General features: G+C 35.4%; 1 protein-coding gene across 1 annotated transcript; it reads left to right on the forward strand.

The window, feature by feature from the left end:
* The first annotated feature begins 7,954 nt into the window (after nucleotides 1-7,954).
* LOC107600258 (G-protein coupled receptor 55-like) lies at nucleotides 7,955-11,033 on the forward strand. Its single transcript, XM_016292103.1, has 2 exons — nucleotides 7,955-8,079; nucleotides 10,149-11,033. The coding sequence occupies exons 1-2, from the start codon at nucleotides 8,077-8,079 to the stop codon at nucleotides 11,031-11,033; spliced, it is 888 nt and encodes a 295-aa protein (XP_016147589.1). The 5' UTR covers nucleotides 7,955-8,076.
* Nucleotides 11,034-11,997: the final 964 nt, after the last annotated feature.

Here is an 11,997-nt window from a genome sequence, read left to right on the forward strand (position 1 = left end):
CAGTAATTAGTGTAAGTTTTAATAACATTATTGTGCGTTTTATTAGTTCTTTTTATATTTTTCCAACTACTCTATTCTCTACTCTACTCTATTCAACCTTTTTAAATCTAATTTAAGATTTTTAACCTAATATTTATATTTATTTTAGCTTTATTTCAATAGATGAAAACTAGTTTTAATAATTTTAGTTTTAGCCAACAATACACAAAGTCATAGCATTGTAGCTTCGACACACCTTTGTGGAAAAGCTTTTAAACATAACTACGCCTATTGATTCAGACTTCACACTTGTTAAATATCAGAAACATGATGTAATTGTAATCTGCGGGCATGAACCAACCTGCCAACTACAGCCAAACCCGTTTCACAACAGCTAGTTTGACCATCAAAGAACAACCTGTCCTTTACCTCAAGAACCGAACAGTCAGAAAACATCCAGACCTGCAGTTTTAAAGTGATATGAGGGGAAAAACACAATTTGTCTTCCACCAGGCTACTGCAATCTTCAACAGAACTTTATAAGGGAAACATCCAAATGAGATTGTTGTAGGGCATCTATAGTATGAGTGGCATGTGCGGCTTTGGTCAGCAAAGGTATCTGACAACAACATCTGCATTTCTTCTACCTCCACCTTTCAAAGAGAACAATACGCATGCTTCAAAAACACTAAATGACAGGAATATGAACATCAGCGATGACAGTCACACCCATCAAGAGAAAATGAAAGAGAAAAACAAACTGAATGACAGAGTTTTGAGCCGTTTGGAAAAGAACACGTATGTCACCAACAAGGTGGCAAACAAAAGCGGACACTAGTGATGTGTCTCTGATTTGTGAGGCAAATTTCCCTGCAAATGTTCCGGCTGGTGAGAGGAAGCAGATGCTTGCAGAGCCATTAAGAACACGTAGAAAGGGCAGGGACGGCGTTGCTGTGGAAACGGGTGAGAAAGCAAGCCTGTTAACCAGTGTGCCTTGCCATGTGAGGCTGACCCATATAGCAGCAGGGATAGGAAGCAACACTCACCCGCCTTCTTGTTAGTGCACATGCTATAGCACACTTGCACGCAGCTCTCATATTCTTCCATTTTCTAAAGAGCTCAAAGAGACAGATAACAGAGTTGACTAACACTCAAACCCCACTGAGAGCAAATCACATCTGTATACTAAAACTTGCATGTTTTGTTGTGATTGACTTGACTTTCTTTCTGTTTGGGGTTCTAATGTAAAAAAAAAATATATATATAATTTCAAATTAACATTTTCTCTTCCTAGTCATATATTTATGTTCCTCTGAACTAATAAAACCCATCAGATATGGTTGAATCTTTAACCTTCTGTTGTGACACAAAATATGGTGCACTTCTTGTTATTGAACTGAATCGAATCAGCACTGAACTGACTTGAATAATGCGGGATAATGACACTATTTCTTTCTGTTGCGCTGCTTGAATTGAATTTGTTTCATAATTGATGAACTTTGCAACACTGACACAGTTATTGAAAGACCTCAATACAGCATTTACCTTCTTTGGAGCTGCTTTACAGCTGAAATAGAATTTGTTTCATTTTTTAAATGAACACTGCTATTTTCATGTTAATTAATGTGAAGCTGCTTTAAAACAATCTATATTGTATAAAGTGACAGTGATGGTAAAGGCTGCTTCAGTTTTGGGTCAGTTTTAGTCCAGCAAAACATTAGGAAATACAATACAAGTGTTTTACTATGGTGTGCATAACAGAATATCTTAACACGTGAAAATATATTGCATTTATTCATGTGAAAATTTAAAGATGGTGTTTTATGTGCTGTGGTTGGTCAAAAGAGCCCATCTCCAAGTCTCTATGATATCTATCCTAAGTTATGGCTCAGACCTGATGCCTTTGGGTTTTTATTTTATTTTTTGTTGTGAAGAACCTTTGTGGATGTTAAAGGATTTTCATGGAACATCAATACCAATAAAGAACCTTTATTAAGATTGTGCTAGATAAAAATGGTTATTTGGTTAACAAACGTAATAGCATGATTTCCTAAACTATTTCAGGTGTAATTTACAGGTATGTCTGTATAAGATATATTTTTTATTTTATTAGAGCATGTTTTACAAGAAAATACTGTTTCTTGTAAAATTATTAATTATTAATTAATTTCATGCGTTCAATTAATTTCATGTGTTACTTGGCATTACTTGTAATTATATGTGAAACTTACTAGTCGGGAGGAAAAAGTATCTTAATTGCAGGTAAATGCAAAGATTCTCAGGGGAATGCAAAAGCACAAAAGCATTGAAGTATAATATTCCCTCTAATCTTAAATTCATCCATTACCATGTCTGCTTATAGACTCTATAAATTACTAATAAAATGGAAGAAAGAAAGAAAGAAAGAAAGAAAGCAGCTGGATCTAATTTCAGCCAGATAGGATGAAATAAAAGCCAACGAAACAACACCCATGTACAGATGAACTAGAAAGATGACAAAACTCTCTCTGTTTGGTGACCTAATTTTACTGTAACACCCAACAGACCTGATCTCACCCCCTACAAAGACCACTGTGACCTCGAAACACCCCACACGCTCTTCCTGTTTAACTCAATTAAACACATAGTTTCTGTCACTCTGATACTATATTTTCTATATTTTTCCTGCTCACCTTCTCACCTTTTGTTCCCTCCTGTCCTTCTTTCACATAATAGCACCCCATTCCTTCAAAAATCATCAGCTTTCCATTGAGCTGGTCTCCATGGCTACAGCTGTTCTACTTCCTTTTAATACCATCATTCTCACTTTCAGTTAAACAAGACACTCTCACTTTCAGTGTTTCCTCTTTCTCTGTCTTGAGACTTCTCAAACTTCAGGAGTCATTTGGAGGTTACACAGCTTCATTTCATTATCCTCCCACTATCAGATTCCAGAAAACTGGTGAATTCTATAAAAGAGAGAGAGAAGCATTGCTGAGAAACAGAGAGATCTAATGAGTTCCGGTGGTCAGAGCGTATGTAACAGCTCTCTGCGGCGTTAGTGCTAGCTTAGAATATTCACATCGCACTTGAGCTGATGCAAGAGTCCAAATCAGTATTCACAGTGAGCGGCGCATGCAGCAGGGCCACACCAGCACACAGCAGACATAGAAGTCGCCCAACAACTTTCTGACAGCGAGCACACTGCGCTTCACACCAGAGAGAGACAGAGAGAAACATTAACAGCATATTAGCAGGAAATTACACCACATATGACCATATGAGGGTGAGCAGAAAGACCGACAGAGACAGAACAAAAGACAGGCAGATAGAGAACAGTACACAGAGTAATATTTCGAACAATAGATAGAAAGTCAGAACCATAGACAGAACAACAGACAGAATGATAGATAGACAGACAGACAGACAGACAGACAGACAGACGGACGGAAGGACGGACGGACAGATGGATAGATAGATAGATAGATAGATAGAAGATAGATAGATAGATAGATAGATAGATAGATAGATAGATAGATAGATAGATAGATAGATAGATAGAACGATAGACAGAACGATAGATAGATAGAAAGATAGATAGATGGATGGATGGATAGATAGATAGACAGAATGGTAGATGGGTAGATCGACAGAATGAAAGACAGACAGATAGGCAGAAAGGTAGGTAGATAGATAGATAGATAGATAGATAGATAGATAGATAGATAGATAGATAGATAGATAGATAGATAGATAGAACGATAGACAGAACGATAGATAGATAGAAAGATAGATAGATGGATGGATGGATAGATAGATAGACAGAATGGTAGATGGGTAGATCGACAGAATGAAAGACAGACAGATAGGCAGAAAGGTAGATAGATAGATAGATAGATAGATAGATAGATAGATAGACAGACAGACAGACAGTGACAGACAGACAGACAGACGGACGGATAGATAGAACGATAGATAGATAGATAGATGGATGGATAGATAGACAGAATGGTAGATGGGTAGATAGACAGACTGACAGACAGACAGACAGACGGACGGACGGATAGACAGAACGATAGATAGATAGAAAGATAGATAGACAGATAGGCAGAAAGGTAGATAGATAGATAGATAGATAGATAGATAGATAGATAGATAGATAGATAGATAGATAGAAGGACGGACGGATGTATAGATAGATAGATAGACGAACGGATGCATCGATAGATAGAATGATAGACAGAACGATAGAATGATAGAACGATAGATAGATAGATAGACAGACAGACAGACAGACAGACTGACAGACAGACAGACAGACGGACGGACGGATAGACAGAACGATAGATAGATAGAAAGATAGATAGACAGATAGGCAGAAAGGTAGATAGATAGATAGATAGATAGATAGATAGATAGATAGATAGATAGATAGATAGATAGAAGGACGGACGGATGTATAGATAGATAGATAGACGAACGGATGCATAGATAGATAGAATGATAGACAGAACGATAGAATGATAGAACGATAGATAGATAGATAGACAGACAGACAGACAGACAGACTGACAGACAGACAGACAGACGGACGGACGGATAGACAGAACGATAGATAGATAGAAAGATAGATAGACAGATAGGCAGAAAGATAGATAGATAGATAGATAGATAGATAGATAGATAGATAGATAGATAGATAGATAGAACGATAGACAGACAGACAGACAGACAGACAGACAGACGGATGGACGGATAGACAGAACGATAGATAGATAGAAAGATAGATAGATGGATGGATAGATAGACAGAATGGTAGATGGGTAGATAGACAGAATGAAAGATAGATAGATAGATAGATAGATAGATAGATAGATAGATAGATAGATAGATAGATAGATAGATAGATAGATAGATAGATAGATGGAAAGGCAGAATGATAGACAACAACAGATAGACACATACAAAAGTATTCAGACTTAAAATACTTAAATTTTTCACTCTACTTGTTGGGTCTTTCCCAAAAAGACTCATGGCTGTATTCGATCAAAAGGGTGCTTCTACTAAATACTGAGCAAAGGGTCTGAATACTTAGGACCATGTGATATTTCAGTTTTTCTTTTTTAATAAATCTGCAAAAATGTCAACAATTCTGTGTTTTTCTGTCAATATGGGGTGCTGTGTGTACATTAATGAGGAAAAAAAATTAACTTGAATGATTTTAGCAAATGGCTGCAATATAAAAAAGAGTGAAAAATTTAAGGGGGTCTGAATACTTTCCGTACCCACTGTATATAGAGAGACATTAGAGAGAGAATCATCATGCAGTCAAAAAAATAAAATAAAATAATGTGCATTTTCATCAACATGTAATTTATCTATTTTTGGTCATAAGTAAGCATGATAAACAGCAACTAATATTCATGGCTTCATTAGCACAATGTGTGGGAATGTTATGTGTGAGTACTTGCAATGTGTGAGAAGTTAGAATAAAATGTGTCAAAATGCTAGTTTAAAATGTGTGCAAGTTCCTCAAAAAAATTCCATTGCGTAGATACCAGCAAATAAGATGCAAAAAAAAATAAATCACAAAAATAGACTAAACTCCCTGTGCAGAACTTATGCTTATCGCACAAACCGGCCCCACTTTATATTAAGTGGCCTTAACTACTATGTACTTACATCAAAAATTAAGTACAATGTACTTATTGTGTTCATATTGTATTGCAAAATACTTTTGCTGCTATTGAGGGAGGATACGGGTAAGGTTAGGGACAGGTTTGTTGGTATGGACAGGTTCAAGGGTGGGTTAAGGTGTAAGGGATGGGTTAACTGTGTAATTATAAATGTAATTACAGAAATTAATTACAGGCAGGCATTTTTTAAATATAAGTACAATGTAAAAACATGTATGTACACAATAAGTACATTGTACCAAATTATTAATTTAAATGTAAGTACATAGTTGTTAAGGCCACTTAATATAAAGTGGGTCCCACAAACCTGTCCTGGGCCGGAGCTGATGTCTTTATGCGTCTGAAATCCTTCTTTGTATAGCTCCAGTGTTTATTAAAGTGAAAGAATACAAGATAGATCTTCCTCTAAGGAACCAAGAATCACAGCAGAGATACAGAAAAATTTGATTTGGTTGTCAGGACAAGAACAACAACATCAGAGAGAAACAAAACACTACATATTATAAATAATAAAATGGTGAGACAAGAGGATGCTGTTAACGGAAAAGTGCAGGAGGTATGAGATCAGGCTACTGTATAACATGCACATGACTTGAAATAAGTCTCTCATGCTTACCAAGGAGCGTTTAAATAATCATAAAAAAACAGTAATATTGTGAAATCTTATTGCAACCAAAATAACTTTATATAAATCAGTATGTTTTTCTATTTTAATATAATCTATATTTAATATATTTTAAAATAGAATTTATTCCTGTGATGCAACACACACACACACACACACACACACACACACACACGATAAATAAATAAAGGAATATTGCTGGATTAGTACCAGGAAGATTAACAACAAAACAACAACAAAAAAGCTATAAAAAATCTAATAAAAGTTAAAAATCGGCTTTGGTGGGTCAATAAATTTACTTTCCAGCTGAGTGCAAAATGAATGCATATATTAATGCTTATATAAGCCTAACACACACACACACACACACACACACACACACACACACGATAAATAAATAAAGGAATATTGCTGGATTAGTACCAGGAAGAGACCAAAATTAACAACAACAAAAAAGCTATAAAAAATCTAATAAAAGTTAAAAATCGGCTTTGGTGGGTCAATAAATTTACTTTCCAGCTGAGTGCAAAATGAATGCATATATTAATGCTTATATAAGCCTACGTCTGAAAAAATGCCTCAAAAAGTAGTAACGTTTGATTGAATATTTTGATTGATTTGGGTAGGTTTATGTAGGCTACCTGATTTTCCATAATAAGTGTTCAGTTTACCTACTTCAGATGTTCCATCAAAGGGGAAAAAAATGCAGTTCAGTACAGACCATTCCTGAAAGAGAGAAATCGGCCATCCATTTTCACTTTCTTTCACATCACAGAGTCCCCAGACTCTGACCCTGGACTGTGTTGTAATTATTGGCTGCTTTTTTCCCCAAGCACTTTTCTAAAGATGCGAAGAAAAGCAATATTGGGAGAGAATAAAAAGAATGGTTTGGAAAAAAACTGCTCTGATTCAGTACATTCAAACTAGAATGTGGCACACGGACAAAGAAAGAAAATAGAGAGAGAAAGACTAGAGAAAGATGCAATTTACAGTAGAAAAGAAAGACACAAAGTTGTATTGTGTACGAGGTTGATGTGAATAAACCTGACTGTCGGTCTTCATCCGACCAGCAGGTGCCAGTGTCCGCATTCTCACCTGTGGTATTTAAGTTTTTATTAATTCATTGTTTTTATTTTTTAATTTTGTTTCCATTTTTATTTCAGTAAAGTTTTAGTAATTTATTGTGTGCTTTTGTCATTTTTTAAAAATATGTCTATATATAGTTTTTCATTTTTATTTCAGTTTTATAAAGAAAGAAAAGTTAAACTAAATGAAAATTAGACATGTCGATATAATACAAATCTTAGAATTTAGTGCTGTGTGTGTGTGTATATGTGTACTTAACCATATGCCTACACATTAAATACTCTGCACACCCTCACAACCATACGCATCATGGTTTTTTTTTAACTGAGCAAGCCCCACTCATTTTGTTTTTCCATGTGTGCACATTTCACAATAGCATTTTTTCCAGTAAACATTATAACACCATAAATGTATGCCCATGTAAAAACTGCATATTACCAATGCTGTAAACGGAAATCTGTAGACAGCAGTGATGATCTGGTTAATCTGTTCTGACACCTTACAGCACCTTCAGTGTCAAAAGTTCAACCAGAATCCACATCAATGAGGTGAGATCATTCAGCATCAGCAGAGGAAAGACGCAGGCTGTCAGGTCATGAAACAGACAGCCTACACATTTCAGTTCTTTAAACGCAGCACTTGTCACAGCATCGAGAACTGCACTGCTGACAGACTCACAGGCTTTTTTGAGAGAAGAACAAGCTATAAATCATGGTGAGTTGTACTTGTTGCCAATCAGGGAAATGAAGGAATAACTGCAAGTTAAAAACTAAATTGATTATTCAAGTAGCAGTCAAGCTTGTTTGATTAACATGACAACTTATGGTATTTAAGGCAATGAGTTTAAATGCAAGGGATTACAGAAGAGTTTACAGAAGTCAAGCTGATTCACTGTAATTATTTAAAACCTCTAGCATTTTTGTTAATAACATATAATTCATATTCATGGTCATTTCAATGACAAATGTATTTATATAGCACCTTTAGAAACAAATATAAAATTAATGAAGTATTTTACAACAATAAAAATGAGCTAAATACATTAATAATAAAATAAAATCATAGTAAACAGAAAGAGTAAATGCTAAAATCATAACAAATTCTCTACAAAGGTAATATTTGTAATTATACTGCCTGCAACAGGAATATACTGGCACTTTTTATTATGAGAGCATTAAAAACTGTACGTTTTACATGTTATGATTTTGTATTTAGAGCTTTAAAGCATGTATCTAAACTGCATATAAAAATATTTTATGTCATATTTTATGTCATATTTTATTTAATCAACTTCTTATTCCTTACAAACCTATTGTTTGTTAAAGCATTGCATGTAACCTCAAAATGCTACACTTCCTGTCCTCATCTACGTATTTAAAGTTACATGACTAATTTCAAACCACAGTGTGGTGGGTTTTTTTTTTTTTACAGCAAGCTGCATGTTAAACTATGCTTATCTGCACGTACACTCTCTATAATCTGCATACAGTACAGTGGAAGTATTTATAAAATTAAAGGGGTCATACGATGTTTATTATTTTGTGTATTTGGTGTAATGAAATGTGTTTATGCGGTTTAAGGTTCAAAAAACACATTCTTTGCCACATACTGTACATTATTGTTTCTCCTCTATGCCCCGCCTTTCTGAAACGTGTCGATTTTTACAAAGCTCAACAGTCTGAAAAGGGAGGTGTGCTCTGATTGGCCAGCTATCAAGTTGCGGCAACCACATGTGACGACCCCGGGCTGGACTCCGCTTTGTCGATCCGGCAATCGACTGCGCGAAGTTGATGTATTCCCTCAGCGACCAGCACAGATCAGCTCTAGGCATGACGAAACGGATATCGTCCTCTTTTGGAAGACCAAATAAAGTAGTTTCGCTTTCACAACGAAACACACAGCGCCTTCACGACATGGCGGCGGCAACAACAATACTACAGCGAGAATAAAAGTTACGCCTTCTTTCTTTGCGTGAACATTTGGGCGCCGTTATGCAAATCTTCCCACATCGTGACATAGACATGTGGGGGCGTGTTAGAACGAGGCGTTTTAGGTAGGTGTGGCTGACTCTTAACTTTTATAAAGAATATCTCTTTGGATTTGAGACTTTAGTCTTTGCAACTTTACAGATCTTCTTTATGCACCAAGAGCTTGCAACACTCCAAAGAGAAAGGAAAAATTGAAATCGCATCATGTGACCCCTTTAAGCTACATTTAAAAATGTGTCAATATCATTGCATTAGATAAAATATAAAACCATGTCGTATCTATTCTACACAAAGCACATTTTCCAAGGTAACTGACAAAAAAAGTAGTATGTTCTTTAAATGATAAAATAATAGATAGATAATAGACACTTCCTGGTTGTGAAAGGTCAGTGGAACTTTCTCATGATGAAACACGAACCACTTCTAACTTCATGAGAACTGACTTCATACAGCCACCAAAACCCACCACAACTAAAAGATAATGAACAAATTAATTCTGAGAAAAGATGCTGCAGCATTTGCCTGACACTTGGTTTGATATTTTGTTATCAAATTCAAAAAGGAGCAAACATAACTCCGAAAAGTGAAGTTAGTGTAGAAAAACAGGCTATCCTGCAGCACCTGAGCTCATGCATTTGAATATTTTGCATGCAATGATGACATTCAGATATTTTAAGAGCAGTTTGGGTGCCCAAACCTCATTGTGACGTCTTCAAAATTGTGAAATCTCTGCAAGCAACTTTCTCACTTAACTGACCACTAACCCTTTGTGCACTATCATTGGCTCTCGTCTAGGTTGAATATAACTGCAGGCCAATGTTGAACCACACAGACAAAGTTCTCAGTCACTTTGAACGTGTGGCCTACATGCCTGTCTTCATAGTGGGCCTTTTCTTCAATGTCACGGCACTGTGTATCTTCTGCCGCCTCAAGCGCTGGACAGACACGCACATCTACATGTTCAATCTACTGGTGGCCGATTTCCTAGCCATTATTTTCCTACCTTTCAGGATACTGGAAGCCTTTTGCCCCATTAAACCCAGTGAACTGTGTACATTCTTACTGTGCACCCAATACTCCAACATGTACAGCAGCATCTTCACCATTACAGCCATCAGCGTTCACCGATTTATAGCCGTCAGGTTTCCGTTTCTGACCAAAGCACAGGCCTCCAAAAGTAAGATGATCGCCACTTCAACGTGCATCTTCATCTGGACGATCATAGTGGTCATCTGTGCTTGTAACTATGAAGACCTTAACCCAGACAAATTACAGACCTGCTATGACCGAAAACTGACAAAAAAGCTCAAACAACACTTTTTCTTGCTTTTACAGATTTTAGGTTATCTTATTCCAGTACTCATTGTCATACTTTGCTGCACACAAGCCATCTATATCCTGATCAGATCCCTTAAGCATGTCCAAGGCAGGGAAAAAGTGGAAAGGAAAAACATTGCAGCTATCATCAACGCGAACCTGTTCACATTCATAGTTTGCTTCACGCCCGTTCATATTGGTCTTTTGTTGCAATATGTAGTATCAGATGATTCAGGTAATGACTTTGTGCACGTGTTTCTTGATGTGGCCGAGTGGATCGCTACTACCAACTGCTGTCTGGATTCGATTGGCTATTACTTTCTGCTGAAAAGAGTTAATAAAAGGGACAATCGTTCATACTGAACGCAAAAAGTTAGCTAAATTGATGTAGATTAGATTGAGGCAGATCCCTGTCATATGGGAGGAACACAGTATAACAACGCTGGGTCTACAACTGACAACATTGGTGTTACCATGGTTACAAAATTTGATGGAAATACCATAATATTCTTTAAAGTACAATTTAAATACTTTGTTGCACGAATAAGATAATCGCATAAGTATGCTACTATGGCACCACCAGAGTACGTTCCTGCTTTGACTGTTACTTTCAGAAAAAAATATTAATTTTTTGTATGCAATATATTCCAATAAAATGTCTAAATGATTATCCTCCACACTTTTGCTGTAATAATTTTTTAAAGTAAGTAATATGCCTATATGAAGGAATTCAATAATACTGATTAAATAATTATATTATATTATATTATATTATATTATATTATATTATATTATATAAAGCTTAGCTGATTTTATCCAGTGACTTTTATCACATGCAATTTTTATCTGAGCAACATTATATAGTAATAGTAGCTAATAAATCATATAATTTAAATTATGATATACATTTATATATATATATTTATACATTGTATTATTTTATGTTTATGTAATCAGATTCCAAAAATTAAGTACTTGTAATAAGATTAAATTATTTTAAATACTTGTAAACAGACTACAGTTACTTATTTATTGAATGCATGATTACATATTATTCACACAACAGCAATAAATGATTCAGTTTTCATCTTTTTCATCTTTTAAATGTTCCTTTCTAAAATAGCCTACTGCTTCTATGCATTCAGAAAGTCTTCCAATTTTGTGGACATTCACATTATTTCTTATTTATATCCAATGCAGGCATTCCCAAACTTTTTTTGTCATCTGCACTTTTTTCACCTAATATATTTTACTTGAAGTACCCTGAGATTTTAAAATAAATATTTGAATAATTATCACAATTTACATGTTCACGGTTCTCTGTTGG

This window comes from Sinocyclocheilus grahami, unplaced genomic scaffold (genome assembly GCF_001515645.1).
Source record: "Sinocyclocheilus grahami isolate Dianchi unplaced genomic scaffold, SAMN03320097.WGS_v1.1 scaffold280.1, whole genome shotgun sequence".
In the NCBI taxonomy this organism is placed as follows: domain Eukaryota; kingdom Metazoa; phylum Chordata; class Actinopteri; order Cypriniformes; family Cyprinidae; genus Sinocyclocheilus; species Sinocyclocheilus grahami.